The sequence below is a fragment of the Leucopleurus acutus genome, assembly GCF_964270905.1.
Source record: "Leucopleurus acutus genome assembly, chromosome: 14".
Lineage (NCBI taxonomy): Eukaryota > Metazoa > Chordata > Mammalia > Artiodactyla > Delphinidae > Leucopleurus > Leucopleurus acutus.
In genome coordinates, this window is record NC_139156.1 from 81,349,003 (window position 1) to 81,371,921 (window position 22,919).

A 22,919-nucleotide genomic window follows, 5' to 3' on the forward strand; every position below is an offset into this window, starting at 1 on the left:
TTTTCTAAAATGACGGTTTGCAATCTGATAAACAAACCCAGGATAACGTGTGAGTGGTGGAGGGCTGAGGGAGGCCCCCAGAATCCGCCGGGAGACAGTGGGCTTGTGGGAAGACTGTCCATTGACCTTGTTTTCTACGAGCGGGCAGTGATGCTGACGTGAGAGCTTGGCGGGGGGCGGGCGGGCAGGAGAGGCACACAGGGCGATGGTTTATGACCCATCGGGTGATTCCCAGGAGCCAGGGGACAGACCTGCGGCATCAGGATCCCCCAGCCAGCCAGATCATTACAGATTGCCACGTCCTACCCAGAAATTCCCATTCTCTGCACCTGGGGAGTGCCCCGAACACCTATATTTTGAACTAAGTTCCTTAGGTGATTGGATATGCAACTAGGCTGGGGGACCACTGTAGACATTTGTGCTCAATGGAGACAGAATCAGTGCTCAGGAGAGGCTGAGATTTGGGGGCAGATAGATCTCATGGTACCTCCTAGTAATTCACATCAGCACCAGTAAGGCCTGTTCACACGAGACTTTCTGTAAACATCACGCTCAGTGCCTTCCTACCCTTCGGGGACCGGCAGCTCAGAAAGTCTGCTCATCTCCCTGGTACAGTTAGTTCAAGGAAATTTCAGGAGTGCTGAGTGCCTATGACGACTGAAAAAACAGCGCTTTAAGGTAAAACCAAATGAATATATGTCAGTCCACTGGATAGCGCAGGGAGCTGTATCTCGGTGCTCTGTGAAGACCTAGATAGGTGGGATCGGGGTGGTGGGAGGGAAGGGGTATATGTGTACATACAGCTGACTCACTTCGTTGTACAGCAGAAACTAATGCAACATTGTAAAGCAATTATACTCCAATAAAAAAAATTTTTTTTTCTTCTTTGGTCTAGGCTACTCAGTGAACGAAATTGCCTTTGTAGCCCTGAACTGCTTCAAGTTTCAGGGGTTTGGTTTCATTCTTTTTATTATTTTTATTGGACAGAAAGAAAAGCTTGGAATAATTCCTTTGCACAAAAGGATTTTTTTTTTTATCCTGTAATAAACTGGGTCAGTTCTCACCACCCTCTATGAATATATTTGAAATCATTTCCTTTCTGACGACTGGAGGTTTTCCCTGGTGCCTCGTCCATCTCTCCTCCATTCATTAGTGATTAAAACCCTCTAGCCGTCAAGAAATCAGCTTTCTGTGAGGGCCTGCTTTCCCAGCCACCATTGTTTCTGCACAGCTCTTAGAAAGGAGATTCGCTTATCACCTGCCCTGCAGGATACGGTGGAAAGTACCCGGGGATGTGGGCCTGCCTGCCAGGTCCCCCTCTTAGAATGCGCTGTCTGGGAGAATATGCTGATCTACGATGAAAATGAGAGGCCAGGAGGATCCCTGCTAGAGGAGCCAGATATGGTGAATTAATTCAGAAGAGGCCCTGCTTTCAACACGGATCAGGTTCCATGCAGTCAATTCGTGTCACCATCCTGACTTAGCAGTTTGACTTTAGTGTGAGATCCGTTTCATCCTGACAGATTCTGAAGGATTTCACACCGTTCATTGACAGAATTCCTGCCTAAATAAAGGGGAAATGGGGTACGGTTTGCAGCCAGTTGGAGTGGTTCTGTTTCCTCCCAGTGAGAGGAGTTGGTACTGACTCCGAGGGAGAGCCAAGCGTTCCACTCAGAAGCCAACGCTGCAGGAGTTTGCCAGAACTAGAGGAGGGAGTTTGAGCCTCTGGGATTCAAAGTCCTTGTTAACTATTCTGATTTCATCGGCGGAGGGGTTATTTTCATTCCTCCCTAGAAACGAGTGAAAAGGTTAGCGCTCAGCTTTCCATTTTTGTTTGTTATTTCTGTCTGGTACACGTGATTAGGACATATCGAGGAAAAACTCGACCAGATGTTTGCTCGAGCCAGGTGTTTAGACAGACCAGATTTCTGTCTTGCTTTTGTAATTGTCAGCTGAGAAGCCGTGCCTTTGATCACGGTCACGTTTCCTCTTTGGCTCGTGACTTTGGACCGAGCACTTAGACCGTCTACCTCATAGAAGCTTTAAGTTACCCCGCCAGCTGGTAGAAAATAGAACACCCTCCAGAGTCTTGATTTACGTATTTGAATATTAGATGTGCACTCTGGTGACCATGGGAGATTCAGCTGTCTCCTCTTTTCCGAATCCCCTGCTCGAAACCTCTCCTGAGCTCTGCTACTGCTGCCCGCCCTGGGCCTCAAGCTTGCGGGGTAGGTAAGTCATAGATGCCAAAGATAGGACGATGATGATGATTTTTGCACACGTCCCATGTGCCAGGCCAGGTGCTACCTGCTTCGTATGCATGATCTCATTTTAAACCTCAAAACAGTGATGAAGAGTGGCCGTGATTAGTGCCTCTGTCTTTTGCCCCTCTGCTTTCAGCTTCCCCTGGCCTCTTCCTCCTTTCCTCTTTCCTTCCCTCCTTCTCTCCCTCCCTCCCTCCCCTGAAGGGGTTCCCTAAGGCCAGCAGTGCTGCTTGGACGCAAAGCTGCAGAGGTTGGGGAAACATGTGAGCTACTGAATTTTGCTGTCTGCGGACTTCATGCTTCCGCTCCCCCGCTTGGGGGTCAGGTGGATGATGGAGCCTAACAGAGATTATGCCCCAAAGAAGGAAGACCACACACCACGAGCCACAGATGAGCCTTCTCCAACATGCCGGCTGCGCTCGGTCCTAACAGCAGAGAGAGGCTGAGTCAGGCATTTGCCGTGGTTTTGCCCAAATCCAGAGACCGCTTGTGTCTGTCCGGTCAGCATTCAGACTCCTGCAGTAACCTGAAATCAGGCACCTCGGCAACCTCTGACCTTGGTGCTCTGGATTTCCTGTCCCAGCTAAAGGGAGGAAGAGAAGGGGAGCTGGGGGGTGCTGCCTAGCAAAGGGCCCCTCTGTCCACTCACCTCCGTCGCCTAAGCCCTGCTCACGTTCATCCCGTGTGCATTACTTTCTGTCTTCTCGCCTGGCCAGAATGCCTTTTATAATCGGAGAAGGCATCAGTGAAGGGTTGGATTCTCTGGGAGCACGAGCCACTGCCTTCTTTGCATCCAACGCCGCCCCTGCCCCTCCCGTCACTCTCCGTTTGCATACAGGATGCAAGCTGTGTTCCCGGACCCATCTCAGCCCCGGTGGCACCAGCCACTTCCCTTTTCCTGTGATAACGAGAGTGGAGTGGGGTTGCAAGGGACTTGTCCGTAGATGCTACTGTCTGTTCCTGATGTGTCCACAGCAGACTTGGATTTTTCTTTTTCTCTGTCACATGTTTACTTCTCCAGGCTGGATGCTAGCCTTCTTGAAGGATGAACTCATTCAAAAGCTGTAAGATGGCTTTCAATAAATCTGTAGCTCAGAATCACAGAGCCCGAGGGTGGCGTTTTCCCCAGTTGGATTCATAAGTGGAATGTCTGATGGAGGAGGACACGTGGGTTATTTTTGAAGACATCACAGATGTCCACTGTCTGGGTACCCAGGATTATGTATACGTGTGTGTGTGTGTGAACAATTTTACGTCGTAAGTACTTTCCATAAGTACCCTGTTGCTTTAGCTCATGACACACTCTGTCTGAGGCCCTGGAGGAGGACGCGCCCTGATCTCTCCAAGCAGCATCAGCCCAGCCTGGCCTCTAGGAAGCCTAAAGAAACCACGATGCTTTTGTGTGCGTCTCTCAGAAAGGATGGCGCTGGCTGTCATTCTTTCACACCAAGGAGATTCTGTTCTAGTACATTCTGCTAGCATTCTCCTCTTCTCACGTCCCTCTTCCCTCCACTGACTCTCAAGAGAGAACATTTTAAAACATCTCCAGTGGGTTCTGTGCATTAAATCTAGCAGGGGGCTTCCCTGGTGGCACAGTGGTTAGGAGTCCGCCTGCCGATGCGGGGGACACGGGTTCGTGCCCCGGTCCGGGAGGATCCCACGTGCCGCGGAGTGGCTGGGCCCGTGAGCCATGGCCGCTGAGTCTGCACGTCCGGAGCCTGTGCTCCGCAACGGGAGAGGCTACAACAGTGAGAGGCCCGCGTACCGCAAAAAAAAAAAAAAAAAGTCTAGCAGGAAAAACAAATGATACCGCCTGTGGGGATCTCGTGTCTCATACCTCCCTGATGTTGATTTACTTTATGAAATATAGTTGGAAAAGTCTTTCTGGCTTTGGAATGGCTATAAGGGCTCAAAATTTTGCTTTCTCTTGGCAGAGCATAATATACTATATGGTGACGTCCCCCAAACTGTTTTCCTGGATCAAAAACGAATCCCTTCTCAAGTCCCTGCAGCCCTTTGCCAAGTGGCATTACATTGAGCGCGACCTTGCAATGTTCAACATGAACATCGATGACGACTATGTCCCGTGTCTCCAGGGGATCACTCGAGCCAGCTACTGCAACGTGTATCTGGAGTGGATTCAGTACTGTGCACGGAAGAGGCAAGAGGTAGGCAGGGGAGGTGGGGCTGAGGAGTCGAGTGTGAGTTTAAAAAGGAAGGAGCCATGGAAAGACCATCTCTTTCTTTTCTTTTTTTAAAGTTTAATTTAATTTATTTTTTACACAGCAGGTTCTTATTAGTTATCCATTGTATACATATTAGTGCATACATGTTAATCCCAGTCTCCCAGTTCATCCCACCACCTCCCCCTGCCACTTTCCCCCCTTGGTGTCCATACGTTTGTTCTCTACATCTGTGTCTCAATTTCTGCCATGCCAACGGGTTCATCTGTACCATTTTTCTAGATTCCACATATATGCGTTAATATACGATATTTTTTTTTCTCTTTCTGACTTACTTCACTGTGTATGACAGTCTCTAGATTCATCCACGTCTCTACAAATAGCTCAATTTCGTTCCTTTTTATGGCTGAGTAATATTCCATTGTATATATGTGCCACATCTTCTTTATCCATTCGTCTGTTGATAGGCATTTAGGTTGCTTCCATGTCCTGGCTATTGTAAACAGTGCTGCAATGAACATTGGGGTGCATGTGTCTTTTTGAATTATGGTTTTCTCTGGGTATATGCCCAGTAGTGGGATTGCTGGGTCATATGGTAGTTCTATTTTTAGTTCTTTAAGGAACCTCCATACTCTTTTCCATAGTGGCTGTATCAATTTACATTCCCACCAACAGTGCAAGAAGGTTCCCTTTTCTCCACACCCTCTCCAGCATTTGTTGTTTGTAGATTTTCTAATGATGCCCATTCTAACTGGTGTGAGGTGATACCTCACTGTAGTTTAAATTTGCATTTCTCTAATAATCTCTTTCTTATACTATAGACTATAATGAAATAGAGGCAAAGAAGGATACTAGTATTTGCTTTTTTTAATATATATAAATTTATTTATTTTATTTATTTTTGGCTGCATTGGGTCTTCGTTGCTGCGTGTGGGCTTTCTCTAGTTTTGGCGAGCGGGGGCTACTCTTTGTTGCAGTGCGCAGGCTTCTCATTGCGGTGGCCTCTCTTGTGGAGCATGGGCTCTAGGTGCGCAGGCTTCAGTAGTTGTGGCACGCAGGCTCACTAGTTGTGGCACACGGGCTCTAGAGTGCAGGCTCAGTAGTTGTGGTGCACGGGCTTAGTTGTTCCGCGACATGTGGGATCTTCCCGGACCAGGGCTTGAACCCGTGTCGCGTGCATTGGCAGGTGGATTCTTAACCACTGCGCCACCAGGGAAGTCCCAGGACACTAGTATTTGGATAAGTGTTTGTTTAACAATTAAGCCAAATGAAATGGAAGAATTCATATACCACGTCTCCAGTGAAGGGGCCTTGAAGGTACGTTTTCCTCTTTACTGTGTTCAGCGTCAGTGCAGTGTTAAGCCTCCTTCACGGTTTTAAAACTCTGGACAATTCTTTGTTTAGAGTTACTTTTTGAGATTTCCATACAGCGTATATCTGTGCTGAAATGCAGAGGATTTGCCGAACGTGTTGAGTCGTGGACCAGCACGCTCTGTTTAGCAATCAGACAGTCCAAGCTACTCCCGTAGGGGTGTGTGTGTGTGTGCACACATCGTTGCTCACGTGCTGAGGACACTTCTGGGGATGAAAGCAGCCTCTTAGAAATGAAACCAAGGACAATGACATCTTAGAAAAGGAAGACAAGGAAGCAGACAAGGAGGAGAAAGGGGAGGTAGGCAAGTGGAGGGGGTCGGTCATCTCTGCTTCTCTGGATTTGGAAAGCTTCTCGCAATGTGCTTTTGAAGGAAATGGTAGATCCAGTTGAAATGGCCTTCTCAGCAGCTGATGAGGTGTGTCGTGTGACCTGTAGAGGGTAAACCAAATTATGACACTAGCCCAGGTCCTTGACCTTTGCATGAGTGATGGAAAACAGGTGGGAGAAAGGGTAGGTGGCAGAGTCTGCTTCCTCCAGATGCAGCCAGAAGAATGTGTGCTGAGATCCTAACCCACGCTGAGCCTCTCCTGGTGGCTGAAATAGTCAAAGAATCTACTGATTTTCCTGGCTATCCCCACAATGGCGGCACTCCTCTTTGCTCAGCTGGCTCATAAAAATGAAATTATTTCTCTTTTCTTGCAAAGAGACTTTAAGTTTAAATTCCTTCTGCATCTCCCCATGTGCCTCTTTTTAAGCCATGGATGACCCCCGTCATTTAATTGTTGGAGTTTTGGTCAGCTCAGTGGGCTTCTTGTTGTGGAGGCAACAGAAAACCCTCATTTGCACTTGATTCCCATACTTCTCTCCCTGCTGGTGTGTCTGTGCCCTGCATTGGACGCGGTTAAGGTGGGCATTGGACAGGGTTAAGATGGGCGTTGAATAGGGTTAAGGTGGGCATTGAATAGGGTTAAGATGGGCGTTGAATAGGGTTAAGATGGACGTTGCACAGGGTTAAAGTGGGCGTTGAATAGGGTTAAGGTGGGCATTGAATAGGGTTAAGGTGGGCGTTGCACAGGGTTAAGGTGGGCATTGCACAGGGTTAAGGTGGGCTTGGACAGGGTTAAGGTGGGCGTTGCACAGGGTTAAGGTGGGCTTGCACAGGGTTAAGGTGGGCGTTGCACAGGGTCAGGTGGTGGTTCATTTGACTGCAAGCTCTCACCATCTTCCTGACCTCGAGGTACCATATCCACAATTCCAGGGAAGCAGTCCAGCCAGCCTCATGTTAGTCCCTTTACTTTCCTAAGGTAGTTTCCCCATTTAAATTTTTCTTTTTCTTTTTTTTTTTTTTTTTGTGGTACGCGGGCCTCTCACTGTTGTGGCCTCTCCCGCTGCGGAGCACAGGCTCCAGACGCACAGGCTCAGTGGCCATGGCTCACGGGCCCAGCCGCTCCGCGGCATGTGGGATCTTCCCGGACCGGGGCACGAACCCGCGTCCCCCGCATCAGCAGGTGGACTCTCAACCACTGCGCCACCAGGGAAACCCCCCATTTAAATTTGTTTTCCACGTCCAACCTCAAGAGAAACTCAGGAAGCAGAGTTTCCCATCTGTCAGGTCACTTTAATGGGGCCCGGGTGACCGCCGTGGATGACACAGGGAAAGCCTCTGCATTTATAGTTGTCTGTTGGTCCAGAACCCACGTGAAAGCTGAATTAACATCCTTGTTCTTCCAGCCCTCGAAGCACCTGGACAGTGACGAGGACTCTCCTCTGGTGACTTTGTCGTTCGCACTCTGCATCCTGGGCAGGAGAGCTCTGGGGACTGCAGCTCACAACATGGCCATCAGGTACCTGGGGAAACAGTTGTCACAGACACCAGTTGGCATTTTATATGTTGGACATATTTTTGTCCATCGTTTTCTTTATTTTAAAGTAGACTGCTCCTACTTCTTCTGGAGTGTTTTCTCCCTAATAAATCATGTTGGGCCTCTGAGAAGACTTTTTAACCACGGTGATCTGGAGAATTAGATGTGGAAACAGCCGTAACACAGAACAGTCAAAACCCCAGAATTCTGGGTCTAGGGCGTTGTTCTATGTTACAAGCTTCCTTGCAAATTTTCTGGGAAGATTAAATGAAATCATGCATGCAAAGCGCCTAGCCTGGTATTTAGCGGAATTAATGCTCAAAAGAACCTTAGTTCCCTTCCCCCGTTTTTCTTCACAAAAGAAAATTGTCACTTCTGTGCTTTAACGCCAGCCCCTGCCCCGCCCTGACTCTGTGGGGCTTTGATGACTGGATACTGCTTCTCCTGTTTTTTTTCAAACTCTCTTTCTGCAAGTTTCTCTTCTTAAAGAACAAACAATTTTGTGTTTAGCCTTAAACTCTCTCCTGGCCCCTTTCACCCTCCTTCACCCTCGGTCCCTGAGGTCTTGCCTTCACATAAGCCCCTGAACTGGCATCGCAGATGAAGCTGTGCTCTTTGCCCCGACCTCCTCCTTCTCCAGGGAAACCGCCCTTGTGAATTTCACAGTCACCTGCTCATAGCCCCAGCTGGTGGCCGTGTCACACGCTGCCCCTTTGGTAGCTAGCACTGTGGACCAGATGTTCTAGATTCTGCCTGTCCGTCAGAGGCCTCTTCATTGGTGCACAAGAAAATCTCCCAAGGGGCTTGTACATATCCCGATGCCCAGGCCTTAGCCCAGGACAGAGCGATCACATCATGGCCCCTGCGGGTGGACCACGCGTCGGGACTTTTTTATGGCTCCCCGGGTGTATCTGAGAATCATACAGACCCAGGGAGAATCATACAGACCCAGGGAGCTGAGAATCATACAGACCCAGGGAGCTGAAAAAGAAAGAGCTTCTAGGTAGTGGTTTCTCCTTCACTTGGACTTTCTTCCAGATGTCTGTGGTGTATCGTTGATCCGGTGCTCTGCAAAGCGGTCCTTCTGATACCCTACTTGAGTGTGTGTGGGGGTTATTAGGTGGGATGACAGGCTGCTTAAGGGCAAAAGCCACATGTGTGCTTGTTTAACAGCCGTCACAGTGCCTGGCCTTTGGGTGAACAAGTCCAGGGAGACTTGTCAAAGGTGTTTCCGAATGCCCTTCCTGCAGGGGATGGCTCTGAGTCATTCCTGTTGGCGAGCCCTGGACAGGCGTCCTCCGTGACGTGTGTGCGTTGGTAAGGGGTGACGTGGTGTGGTTGGCAGTCCCTCCATCCCTCTCTGGAGGCTATAGCCTTGAGTCACTAAGAGGAAAAGGTGAGAACCAAGGTGGTTGGAATTCGTGACAGCTAGTCTTTCAACACCCACATCCCAGAACTTTATGATTTTCTTCATAGATGAGAAATGCTCACCAATTAAAGTATTGTGTTGATCTGTGTTCTAGGAAATACTCCGGGGAGGAGCTGACCTGCTTCTAGCCCCTCTCTTCCCTCCTACCTGACTCAGCCTCATACTAGACCCAGGCAGTTCCCTCTGTGGTCATCTGGGACTGAATTTGATGATTGAAAGTCTAGCAGAAGCCTCCTTCGTGGGCTTTGTAAAACAGTCCCCTATAATTCTGTACATAGGGAATACTCTTTGAGAAGGGCCTCAGAAGATTCTGGACTCCACATCACAAAATGAGTCTTCAGATATTCACAGCATCCAAGCACATGATCTTTTGTTGGATCAATGGGGAGGTTTTTCTTTTTTCTTTTTTTTTAATAAATTTCAAATTTTCTTTACAAACTGCAAAAAAATGCTTCAACGATTTCACTCTTTCCATTCCCGTGCAACATATTTTCAGATTTCTTCAATCTTGTTCTTTGTGTTACTTGTTCCAATATTCCTGCTCCAGCTGTATCTAACTTGGTCGGTTTTATTTATTTTTTCCTTGAATAAGCACCGTGCCTAGCAGCTGCTTTGGTCAGCCTTGTTTTGAAGGGATTTTTTTGTTTGTTTCAAACAGCTTCTCATACTCCAAGTCGGCTCTGCTTGTTGCAAACATAGTGATGAGATAAATCTGGGAATGATACTCTTGCTAGTCTAGGGAAAGATTTGATTATGTGGGACTGAGTCACTTCCCTGAGCAGTCTTGTACCGTATTTCAAGGTGCACTTGTTTTTATGGTGGGCCTGCTACTCCTCATTTTCTCCTCAGGTGAAATTTAGACTCATATCTTATAAAAAACCTCATTTGGAATTTTCATTTAGAATAGATTAAATTCACAGATTAATTTGGGGAAAGAACGGACATCAGTCAATAATATGGTGTATCTTCGTAATCATTCCGTTTTTTAAATGTCTTTCCATAATAGTTTATCATTTTTTTGGAGATTTGTAATCCCTAATGGACTTGTCTCTAGGTATTTTATAGTTTTATTGTGATCATGAATAAAATCCTTTTTTTCCTGTCACCTTTTCTAATTGGCTACTGCTGGTATACAGGAAGGTTACAGTAAGTCCCCTACATACGAACCTTCAAGTTTCAAACTTTCAAAGATGCGAACGTGCGTTTGCATGCCCAGTCATGTAAGTTAGTTCACGTGTCTGGCGTACATTGTTACACGCGTGCATCCTCTACAAGCGGTTGTGCTTTTGTGTACTTTACTGTGTTTGTTTTTTATGTATTATTTATGTGGAAAGTATTATAAACCGATTACAATACAGTACCATATAGCCGATTGTGTTAGTTGGGTACCTAGGCTAATTTGCTGGGCTTACGAACAAATTGGACTTAACGAATGTGCTCTTGGAATGGAACTCGTTTGTATGTAGGGGACTTACTGTATTTAGTTTTTTATACCGATTTCATCCTGGGCACCTCTACTGACCTCTGTTATAAACATTATTTCAATTAATTCTATTTGATTTTCTGCTGAAAAGACATATCTGCAAATAATGACAATTTTGCCTTTTTCTTTCCTGTATTTCTACCTCAGTTCTTTTTCCTGTTCCATTGGCTCTGACCTCCAGTTGGAGGTGGGCGTCTGTGTTAGTTTCCAATTGCTGCTATAACAACTTACCACAAATTCAGTGGCTTACAGCAGCATACATTAGTCGTCTTACAGCTCTGGAGATCAAAAGTAGACAACGGGTTTCACTAGGCTAAAATCAAGCTGTCTGCATTCCTTCTGGAGGCTCTGAGGGGAGAATCCATCCCCTGTTCTAGAGGCCGCCTGCATCGCAGCGACCCCTTCCTCCATCTTCCCAGCCAAACGTGTAGCCTTTTCCAATCTCTCTCTGACAAACTCTACCTCACCCGCTTCCTTCTTTTACTTACGAGGATCCTTTTGCTTACATTGGGCCCTCCCAGATGATCCAGGAAAATCTCCGCATCTCAAAATGCTCAATTTAATCACATCTGCAAAATTCCTTGTGCCCTGTAAGGTAACATAACCACGGGTTCCAGAGATTAGGACATGGACATGTTGGGGGCCATTGTTCGGTCTAACACAGCATCCTCACGTTAATCCAGGCATTAATGGGGAACAAGTGTCATATTTTAGCGTTAAAAAATAAGGTTTCTTTTAGGATTCTATTAGACCATTTTCATCGTCAGGAGTGTCCTCCTCTTCCTAGATTGCTAAAGCTTTCATCAGGAAACGATGTGGAATTCTTTCAAAGTTTGAGGGCTCACATTCAGATGAAATTCTTCTTAAATCTATTAACGTACTAGGTTATATGAATAGATTTCTTCATTAAAACATCCTTACAATTCTGAGATAAGCTCTTCTTGGTCACGATACATTCTATCTATGCAATGATGGGTTCACTTTGCTAATATTTTATTCATGTTCAAAGTAGGAGTGGCTTATGATCTATGTGTGTGTGTGTGTGCGCGTGCGCGTGCGCGTGCGTGCGTGTGCGCACATGCGCTTTATCCTCGTATAATTTTAACTCAGGAGTATGCCCTTAAGTGTACTTTCTGAGACCTAACAAGTCATTCTCACATATTTAGTATTAAAGACTAACAGATGAGTTTTGAACACTTACTCCACAGATAAGTCTTATATAGCAGCCTAGCGTAAGTCACAAGCTCTGCTTCATTTGATGGGTTTCTTGGGGAAATACTTTGTCTTCACAGCAGTGACATAGCTTTGATAGGCTATCCTCAAGGAAGAAAAATACACGCATGAAAAATTAGAGAGGATGAGCCAACTGAGAATCAGCTTACATGATAAGCTGAATGCAAGGGAGCAAAGGAGTACAGGTACGTAAAATGTCTTCAGATAAGACGTCCATATGTTACGGAGATAGGATGAGTTAAGAGGGTTGTGACAAGCAAACCCTGATAATGGTTTTAATTTGGAGTTTGGGGCCTATCCCCTTTGTAGAACTGTGTCTCCTACTGAACAAGAGCACACAAATATAAAGGCATGTTTAGGAGGAAATCAAGATAGTTTCACTGACCACAGGGGCTAAAAGATGGCTTAGTGACTGTCTTCAGGTACATGAGAGGTGATGAGTGGATTGTAGCTGATGGTCCATTTATAGAGATAAAAGGTGAGAAGGTGGCTGTATCCACAGCAGCAACATGTTTGCTTGAAGAAGAAATTTTACTGACTCTTGGAGTAACGAGGCTTCTAAGAGAATAGAACATGTCAAGATAAATGTAAGCTTGAAAAATGACAAAGAGTCCAGCCCTAGATGTCCTGTGCTGGAGGCTGAGAGCCCTTACAGATGACCTTGTGGCAGGGGGTCACTGTCCTAGTCTGGGGTCACATCTACCATGTCCACACTGCTCTCACCCACAGCGGACTGAGGAAAATCGTGTTCTTCAGGAATCCCGGACATAATCTCAGTTTCCCTGCCGACCTTCTACTGGAGACGAGACCCCAAACTAGGGCCAGACGTCATAGTGAATCCTCTTGCAGACAAGACTGAGGTCTGCCTGACAGACTGGGGTAGGAAACTCAGAAATCAGGATCTAGAAGAGAAATAAAGTAAACATGACGCACGGTCCTGAACCAGAGATTAAAATCAAGTCGTCCAGCTCAGGTCAAGATGGTGGTGTAGGAAGATTCTGAGGTCACCTGTTCTCACAATCACACCAAACCTACCACGTCACGTAGAACAACGATCCCTGAGAAGACTAGCAGGACAGATTTTCTGCAACTAAGGATATCAGAAAAGGCCAGATCGAGAAGTGTAGGAGGGGCGGAGACACGGTCCAGTCAGAACCTGCACCTCCAGTATGACGACCCACAAGTGGGAGGGAAGTCACCACCGAGGGGGTCCCCCCTGAGGAGCGAGGGGTCTGAGGCCCACATTGGGCTCCCCAGCTGGGGGACCTGAACCAGAAAAACAAGCCCCATAAAATCTGGCTTTGAAACCAGTGGGGCTCACGTCCAGGAGAGCCCGAGGGCTGTGGGAAACCAAGACTCAGCTCTGAAGAGCTTGTGCCCAAACTCACTTGTTCTGAGCGCCAGCACGCTGGATTGAAAAGCACCTGATTGTACAAGGAGGTACATTGATTAATCTTAAGGCACTTGCCGGAGGGGCAGGGATCTGGCGGGACTTTCTCAAGGGACAGAAGCGCTGGCAGGCGCCTTTTTTCCTTTAAAAATATTTACTTATTTATTATGGCTGCACCAGGCCTTAGTTGCGGCACGCGGGATCTTAGTTCCCCAGCCAGGGATCGAACCCGGGCCGCTGGCACTGGGAGCACGGAGTCTTACCCACTGGACCACCAGGGAAGTCCCCAGGTGCCTTTTTCCCCTCTCTTTCCACGTCGCTGGCCGGGTGCTGGTGGGCATCATTTCTGTCCCTCTCCATCGCCCAGCTAACACCGTGCATCCTGCCCTGGACCAGCCTTGCCCAACCTGCCCAGGCTCCCTGAAATGTCTGGGTGTTCTGGTCCCCAGAATCACCCTTGCACCTCAGGATCGCCCGAGCAGCTTAGTCAGAATATAGGCCCCAGGCCCCAGCATTAGACTTGTTTCCACCTGAATCCTCAGGTTCACTGACGCTGCGCCCAAGATAATGACGCATTGTCCAAAACTTAAAATCTCTATCTTGAAGGCTACTTCTTTTTTTCTGAGAGAGCAGGGTTTCTCAGCAGTGGCACTATTCACATTTGAGGCTGTGTGGTTCTTTGTTGAGGGGGGACTGTCCTGGACGTTGCTGCCTGGCCTCTACCCACTGGGTGCCAGGAGCACCACCCCCTTCAGCTGTGACGTCCAAAATATGTCTCCAGATATTGTCAGATGTCCCCCGGGGGCCAAAATGCCCTTGGGCCAAGAACCAGTGAGAGGGTGCAGGTGAAAACTGGGCTGAGTTGGTCAGTGATTTTGAACAAAAGTAGGGCTTCGAGGGGTTTAAGGAGCATCTGGCTAGCATAGAGCTCTGAGGACTCCTCTGTGGATAAAGAAAGATGCGATACAAGGAGTGAAAACAACCTTTGCTTCAACAGGCCGTCCTCAAGCTGTCATTGCCGTGAAAGGTGATGGGTAAGGATGCTGAACTGGGCGGGACCCGTTAAAGCATAAGCCTTAGGCTAACCTGGGGCTGGAGTTTCCGCTGGCACTGCAGGCAACAGCCGGAGCCTCCAGCTGGAACGTGGCCATTTCCACGAAGGCTATGAGTGACTGTGCTCAAGTACTGGTGGCTCCAGCCTCTCATCTGTGCAGCACCAGGGGTTATGTCATCGTAGAATAGGAAGCGGGGTCAGAACCAGAAAGAATAGGAGGCAGTACAAGCAGAGTGTCGCGAAGACCCAGCTTGGTGGTCGTTGGTGTCTGCTGGGGGTGCGGAGTCACTCTGAGGTGGAGGCTGGATCATCCTTTCCAACACACGCGTGAGCACACACGCGTGCACCCATGTAAATGCACACATGTACACACATGCACACACAAACGTGCACCCATGCTCATGCACACACACAAATGTGCACCTATGTACACGCACAATATACATGCATGCACACACATAGGCACACGCACACACAGATGTGCACCTATGCTCGTGTACACACATACACACACACATACACACATGCACACACAGTTATGAAGGCGACGTATGATTCAAGTCCTGACTCCGTGGAACATGGGTTGAGTGCAGCAGAAGAGGTACAGAAGGCCCTTTATAGTTTGTCGCCAAGCAGTCCTCAGCGCAGGGACAATCTCTACATCCACAGGTAGAGAGCCAGACCACAGCACTGAGATAAGCCCGGTCTTACATGGCACTGCACACGTGCTAGAAACTTAGTAAATAAAGGCAGCGCTAGGGGGCCGGGCGGTGGCTGTTCTAGTCCCCACGAAGGCCAACCTTGATCGACTCAGATGTAACCCTGTTTCCCCACTCCAGCTGTTGGCCTGGGGGTGGGCGCCTGTCATCTCTCAGTAGAGTCTTAACAAGACCAAGCCCGATGGTGCCCCAAGTCAGCAACGTGCTGCAGGCGGCCTGGAGACCTGTGCTCTCCCCGCCAAAGCCTCCCAGCTCGTCACATCTCTGCTTTCCTCCTCCTCATCCTCCTGAGATTAAAAGGCAGGTAATGAGACACCCTCACTTTTAGGATGCCTGTACCTTTAAGGTGCTCGGGGTAATACCGTCCATCTAGTGGAATTCTACCCGAGGCTTTGTTTTCTACATGGAGACTCATTTAAAAAAAACTTTTTTTTAAAATTGAAATATAGTTGATTTCCAATGTTGTGTTCATTTCTGCTGTACAGCAAAGTGATTCAGTTATGCACACATATACATCCTTTTTCATATTCTTTTCCATGATGGTTTTTCACAGGATATTGAATAGAGTTCCCTGTGCTCTACAGTAGGACCTTGTTGTTTATCCATCCTATAGATAATAGTTTGCATCTGCTAATCCCAGACTCCCAGTCCTTCCCTCCCCCTCCCCCTCCCCCTTGGCCACCAGCGGTCTGTTCTCTGTGCCTGTGATTCTGTTTCTGTGTCATAGATACGTTCATTTGTGCACTGAGGCTCATTTTAATGGAAGGGCAGTAAGCGTCACGAAGTGTCATTTTCCTCTGAAAATAGAAAGGGCCGGTAAAGCATCTACCGTTGGGGACCTGGGGTGGGCTCACAACCACTCAGGGAGGTCCCGTGGAAGGGCCTTTTCCCGACCGGGCAGTCGGGCCTATGGCTGCTTTCACACGGCGCCGAGCAAAGGATGGGCTGACTCTCCGGGTCTCCTCTTCCATCTGCCCATGTCGCTCTGGGCATCTGCGCAGGTCCCTCTATCTCCCTCTGCCACCGTCCCCAGCCCCACATCAAGAGGAGTGATTTCTCTACGCCTGTGTGCAAGCAGCGAGGCATGCTTCTAATCCTTTCCAGAAAAGAAACCCACCCACGTTTAACCCCCTCTTTTCAGGACTTCACCCCTATCTGATGACAGGGGCATTTTGGACCATTTTCAGTGACAGCAGTTAGCACCGTTTCAAAGCTTCCCTCCCTGCATCTGCACTGCTCCAGACTGGCTCTGCGGTCCACCCCTCCCCTCCCAGGACCGCAGGCAGCTCCAGGAAGTCTCTGTTCTGTGTCGGGGGAGCCTGTTCAGGAGGGCTGCCTCCTGGACTCTTTCTGGAAGGTTCTGGGCTCCTCGAGGCCACAGCATCTGCCCCACCTGCCTAGACCCTGGCTGCTCCCGTTTCCCACGGCCTGCTCTGACTCCAAGCCCCGGCATCCCTCTCAAGGGAGCTCTGGAAGGAGGTTGATGATGCTGGGGTGTTTCGCAACGACGTGCTCCGGCAGCCAACAGTGGAGCTGTTTCCCTGACGTGTGGGTCTGGCGTGCTGCATGGGATCCAAAGTCTTGCTGGGCGAGCCAGCTCATTAGATCCTTCTCAGTTCCATCCTCGGAGCGTGTCTTCCGCACACACTTCCCTGCTCGTTCTGTCCCAGTTCAACCCCGTCGGGGATGCTGTTTCTCGTACAGCTGCCCACACTCCCGCTCAGATATGTCAGAGGCCAGGGTGTTTAGAGGACGCTGGGACTGAGTGTATCACTGGAACTCAAGGCGACGAATGAGGGAAGAACCATTCTTTCCCTCCTCATAATACAGAGTGAGTCGCTTTCCCAGACCCACTCCCTGCGTTGATCCAAAAGGTAAAGGACCCAGACCATGAAAGATGTCCCTCGGGCACCTCTCTGCTCTCCACCCAGGCGATGCTTAATTACATGCAGGAAATGGAAACAAAGCCAAAAAGCCTAGAAACATAAAAACCTGGACAGCCTGAGAAATCCTTCCGTCATTCATTTTAATCCCCTCTATCGTGCCTCATCCTCTAGTCCTTAAAAAAAAGGTGGGATTGGGAGCTGGAGGTTCTCTGAGAATCTAAATGGCCAATTTGAGATTGGATTTGGTGTCATTTTCTCTCCATATGGTGGGAGAATCCAATTTTTATTATGAGTGACATAGTCCGAAAGCGCTATCCAGAAACACAGAGACGACCAGTGGAAGGGCCTGGGTTCTTGCCCTGGCCTCCCTGCCTCCCTCCCAAGAAGTGGAGGCCCCAGGGCTCCTGGACCAGACGGCCCCATGTCTCAGCACTCACTCTGCCTGTGGACATAGCAGGCCAGCTCTGACCAGGACCTCCACCATCACACTCAGGGACCCAGAGCATCAATGGCTATTCCTGAAGGTGACCATTGCAGCAGTTGTCACAAGGGTCCGAATACGGCCTGCAGTGTCAAGTGTTCGCTGGGACCTCTGCTGGATCAGCCTAAAGACAGTAGAATCCTTCCTGAGGTGACACAAGGGAGACTCAGGCCAGCTCAGGGTGACAGGAGCCTGAACACCTTTGCTCCGTATGAACGAACAAACTCGACTTTGTTTTGCAGCCTGGATTCTTTCCTGTACGGCCTCCACACCCTCTTCAAAGGTGACTTCAGAATAACAGCCCAGGATGAGTGGGTGTTTGCAGACATCGACCTGCTGCACAAAGTTGTTGCCCCAGCTCTCAGGATGTCCCTGAAGCTGCACCAGGTAAACATTCCTTTCTTTAAAAAAAGTGTAAGCCTGAAACATCGGGGGAAAAATGACCTTTCAAAAACGCAGTCCCCTTCCTCGGCATGACATTGATGAGTGGGCTTCTGATTTAGTAACTAAGCGTTGAGGCATCGCAGATTCTTGACGGTGTCCGTGACAGTGTGTCCTCAAGACCCCTAGGAGGTGGCGATCTCCCACTAGGATGGAAGAGGGGACTTGGCCAGAGAAAATGACATCAGAAGTGCCCACGCTGTCTCAAAAAGTCATAGGCACCTAAGCCACAAGCTCCTTGCCTAGCACGGCCCCGAGGCCAAGGGTGCTGGGTTGGCAAGGTGTCCTCCATCCACTCAGGGCAACTGTGAGACGTGCAGGTGGGCTTGGCCTTGCACCCACCCGGGGCCAGCTCTCTGGTCCTCCTGACCCAAAGATGGACTTCCTTCCCCAGGACCAGTTCACTTGCCCCGACGAGTACGAGGACCCCGTGGTCCTCTACGAGGCCATACAGTCCTTTGAGAAGAAAGTGGTCATCTGCCATGAGGGCGACCCGGCCTGGAGGGGCGCCGTGCTGGCCAACAAGGAGGAGCTGCTGACCCTGCGGCACGTGGTAGACGAGGGCACGGACGAGTACAAGGTCATCATGCTGCACAGGAGCTTCCTGAGCTTCAAGGTGATCAAGGTACGGGGCCCATCCTTCCCAGCTGGCCCGAGCCTCCCAGCTGGGGGGAATGTGAGAAGAAATAGGATGGATTGGCACCGATGCCCTCGCCCTGGGCCAGCGTCCTCTGTCTAGACCCACGGTCCCAGGGTTGGGGGGGCAGCATTGCCCAGCATGCAGGGCACCCCCGGGGCAGGTGGTGCATCTCCTCCAGGGCCCTTTCCCACCCAGAGAGCGGTGCCCAGGTGACAACTTTGGCAAGAAGTCCTGGTAGGCTAGACACACATGTCGCTGAGGGTCAGGATCTAGCTTATTCTTTTTTTTTAAATTAATTAATTAATTTACTTTTGGCTGTGTGGGGTCCTTGTTGCCGTGTGCAGGCTTTCTCTAGCTGCGGCGAGCGGGGGCTACTCTTTGTTGCGGTGCACGGGCTTCTCATTGCGGTGGCCTCTCTTGTTGCGAAGCATGGGCTCTAGGCACGTGGACTTCAGTAGTTGTGGCACGTGGGCTCAGTAGTTGTGGCTCGCGGGCTCTAGAGCGCAGGCTCAGTAGTTGTGGTGCACGGGCTTAGTTGCTCCACGGCATGTGGGAATCTTCCCGGACCAGGGCTCAAACCCGCGTCCCCTGCACTGGCAGGCAGATTCTTAACCACTGTGCCGCCAGGGAAGCCCCTAGCTTATTCTTAAAGACTTTACAATTCTCTAAAATTCCAGACCTTCCTCTCATAACCTGTTCCTGAACCCGAGACCTCCCTTCCCAGAGATTCTCTTCTTCCTATAGCTTCAAACCACCGCGCTGAAACAAAGCCTGCCTTCCTTTTAATTTGATCTCTGTGGCCCCGTGAAAGTGGCATCACATCCACCTTAAGGGGCTGCCATTCGGGCTTGACTATGAAGGCTTCAGGCCAAAGTATTGCGGTCCCAGGTACTCAGACCCAGAACCAACGTGCTGGCGGCCCCCGCCATCTGCTTTTCTCTCCGCATCTTCCCCGCCCTGCAGGTGAACAGAGAGTGTGTCCGTGGCCTTTGGGCGGGGCAGCAGCAAGAGCTCATCTTCCTCCGCAACTGCAATCCCGAGCGCGGCAGCGTTCAGAACCACAAGCAGGTCCTCCGGAACCTGATCAGTTCCTCCTGCGACCAGCCCCTGGGCTACCCCATGTATGTCTCCCCGCTCACCACCTCCTACCTAGGGACCCACAGGCAGCTGAAGAACGTCTGGAGAGGACCCGTCACCTTGGACAGCGTCAGGGCGTGGTTCCGAGCCAAGTGGTTAAGGTGGGTCTTGACAACAAAGACCATTATTTACCCGGATGCTGGATGGGGCGGGGCTGCGACTCCAGGGCTTCTGGTTGGAAGGTCACTGTCCATGGCTCTTTCCTCCTGAGATGAAAACTGCCGTGCCCAAGTGCGCCGCAGCGCATCCTTTGTTTCATCAGATGAGTCTGTCTCCCTCCCCCTTGCATCCACGGGCTGAGACTTGGGCTTGAGTCCTTGCGGTACTGCCGAGGTTATGGGTCTTTGGGAGTGGCTGTTACACATCTGTCTCAAAGAACGGGGCTTGAAATCCCTCCTCCCACCCGGCACTCATCTCTCATCCCGTTAAGTCTTCTCACCCCGTTGTAACGGTGTCCCTGGTGAGTTGGAACGAATTCTAAGATGTTCTGTCTGAATCTGGCAGAACTCCGTGTCAGGCCCCAGAGCTGAGGGTCCCTGTGGCTGGTGGGACCTGCGGCTTCTTCATCCGGGCGTGGTGTATTCATTTATCAGACTCTGAGGTTTGGGGAACGGAAGCCCCTCTCTCCACCGGCGTCCCAGGTGTGCTGCTCACCTGTAGAGTCCGGTCTGCCACCCTGATTTGGACACGAATGTGATGGGGCGTTTGGGACAATCAGAAATGTTTTGGTGAGACCCTTGAAGCGTTTCTCCCTCTCACAGGGTGCGGAAGGACTGCGATGCCGCCGGCCAGCCCGGCGCTGGCAACAGCCAGGATGCCGACGGCGGGGGCGCCCCGCCCGTAGGCGGCAGCAGCGCCCCCAGTGGTGAGAGTCGGGAGAGCAGCTCGGAACAGCCCAGAAAGGATGGGAGCCGCCACCGGTCACCCCCTGAAGGGACAAGGACGACAGGTGGGTGCAGCGGGGGCTTCGTGTTACTGATAAGGCTCCTGTCGTCCCACTGGCCAACACTGTGGGTTGTGTTGTCGTTCTAACCTCTGAGAGCCCCTTTTTGCAGGAAAAATCAGTGTTGGGACAAAAGATGCCCCAAATATCCACGACTCTTATAGGTTCTACTCAGAAAACAACTCTCCATGTGTTAGATTCAGCATTTAACCTTTATCCATCTGTCTATCCATCACCTCAGCCAGCCAGCCAGCCAGCCATGCGTCTGTCCGTGGGCCCAGCGGTCACTCCCTTCCACCCGGTCTCTCACTCATTCAGTGCCTATTGGCTCACGTGCCTTTGTGTCGGGCTGTGTTGTAGCTCTTGATCTATGATGGTGCCTCCGTCTTTCTGTGAGTTGAGCCGCCGTCTCCAAGTCTGTGGCGAGGGAGCCAGGCTCCTGCTCTCCGTTGCCCACTGTCTACAGCTCTCCCCTTCCTGCACTTACACCTGACATTTCAGAGCATAAGAAAAGAGGGAAGGGGGCTTCCCTGGTGGCGCAGTGGTTGAGAGTCCGCCTGCCGATTCAGGGGACGCGGGTTCGTGCCCCGGTCCGGGAAGATCCCACATGCCGCGGAGCGGCTGGGCCCGTGAGCCGTGGCGGGAGAGGCCGCGGTGGTGGGAGGCCCATGTACCGCAAAAAAAAAAAAAAAAAGAAAAGAGGGAAGAAGGGTGGCAGCAGGTGCGGATGGCGGGGGTGGCTTTGTTCAAGTTTGGGCTGAGTTTAAAGTTTAAAAGCAGTTAGGCTCAACCAGATGGATGAAGTCCCCAAACCCCAGTCCAGTGGGAGGAGGGGGCTGCTTAGAAAAGATGACCCCGAGGGCCCGCAGAGGACGCACCCGGGTGGATGCGGGAGAGACAGATGCTTGGCCCTGGTTCCTGCTGGCACACCGGCACTCAGCTTTGCCTTCAGAACCTGCTAGTGGCTTCGCCTTTGGCCTCAGTGCTTTTACCGTCCGGAAGGATTCATTAAGTGCCTTTTTGTGCGCGTTCCCCTGCCAGCTCTGCACCGAATGAGTAATGAGGAACGGCCCCTGTCTCCTGGAAGCAAGCTGAGGATTTAACTGAAATAGTGAGGATTTATATAAAGATGGGCAAGATGGTAGATAGATAGATCGGGAGACAGAGAGGCAGACAGATGATGGGTAGAAGACAGATGATGGACGATAGATGGATGGATGGATGGATACATGATAGATAGAGATGAATCAATAGATGATAGCTAGATAATAGAAGATAGGTGAGAGATGGAAGGGAGGGAGGGAGGGAGGGAGAGGTAGATAGGTAGGTAGATGGGCAAAGTGATTGCCATTAGCTGCTTAGGGGGAAGAAGCCCCCTTCCCCGCCCCGTGCCGTCTGCCCCGACTGCCCAGCCAGAGGCCTCCAGTGTTGGGCTCTCAGGCCAGGAGTTTCTCATTGCTTAGTTAACAGTTGTTATCGCATGAGAATTTTAAGTTTCAAAATCACATAAAGGGATCTTCCAGGTGGGAAAATGCAAGGAGGGTTCCAAATGGAGAAATTCCTGAGCGCTTGGCACGTCTAACCAGGTGACCTGTGGGAACCAGAGGGAGGCTGGAGTCTGGGGGTTTCTGGCTGGCGGGGCCGCAGGCCTTTGAAGAGCCGAAGATGGGCGTGCTGGACGGGCTCTGACTCAGTGAGCTGCCTCTTCCCTTTCGTAGAAGTGAAGCTGTGCCGGCGCTTGGGGCTAGCGCTGCTTCCTGTCCTAAAATCCACGCCCCGTAGGTTGTGAACACCACCCACCCCCCATTCACCGCCGGAGCCTGAGGCTGGGAGCAGTCACAGGCTTTCGTGTGCATTTTCCATCGTTGCTTTTTTTTTTTTTTTTTTTTTTGCGGTACGCGGGCCTCTCACTGTCGTGGCCTCTCCCGTTGCGGAGCACAGGCTCCGGACGCGCAGGCTCGGCGGCCATGGCTCACGGGCCCAGCCGCTCCACGGCACGTGGTATCTTCCCGGACCGGGGCACGAACCCGTGTCCCCTGCATCTGCAGGTGGACTCTCAACCACTGCGCCACCAGGGAAGTCCTCCATCATTGCTTCTTAAAATCGCTTCTCCCAAGGCCACCAAGAGTGACCACCTTTCAGACCATCTGGCTTAGAGTCCCAAGGGGGCCCCAGTGGGCTGAGAGAAGCTGGTGGGGCATGAGTCCCGGAGGGGGAATGACATGACAGATGGCCCCTTCTGCCCTCCAGCCCTGCCTGAAGCCTCACCATCCCCCTGCCGCAGTGGCTGCCTGGGGCGAGGCTTTCCTGAAACTCACCAGGGGGCATCACAGCTGGTGGCATAAGCCAGACACCCATTCTGCGGGGCTGGACAGGGATGGAGTCCGAACTTGCCTTCA

General features: G+C 50.4%; 1 protein-coding gene across 1 annotated transcript in view; it reads left to right on the plus strand.

Moving 5' to 3' along the window:
* Positions 1-22,919, plus strand: part of PCNX2 (pecanex 2) — a gene marked incomplete at its 3' end in the record, with an annotated part of 278,430 nt that overhangs the window by 248,651 nt on the left and 6,860 nt on the right. Inside the window, exons 27-32 of the mRNA XM_082854963.1 lie at positions 4,199-4,432; positions 7,554-7,666; positions 17,602-17,746; positions 18,195-18,425; positions 19,404-19,678; positions 20,339-20,530. Of these exons, the coding sequence (XP_082711089.1) occupies positions 4,199-4,432; positions 7,554-7,666; positions 17,602-17,746; positions 18,195-18,425; positions 19,404-19,678; positions 20,339-20,530 (1,190 nt within the window). The remainder of the gene's footprint in view (positions 1-4,198; positions 4,433-7,553; positions 7,667-17,601; positions 17,747-18,194; positions 18,426-19,403; positions 19,679-20,338; positions 20,531-22,919) is intronic.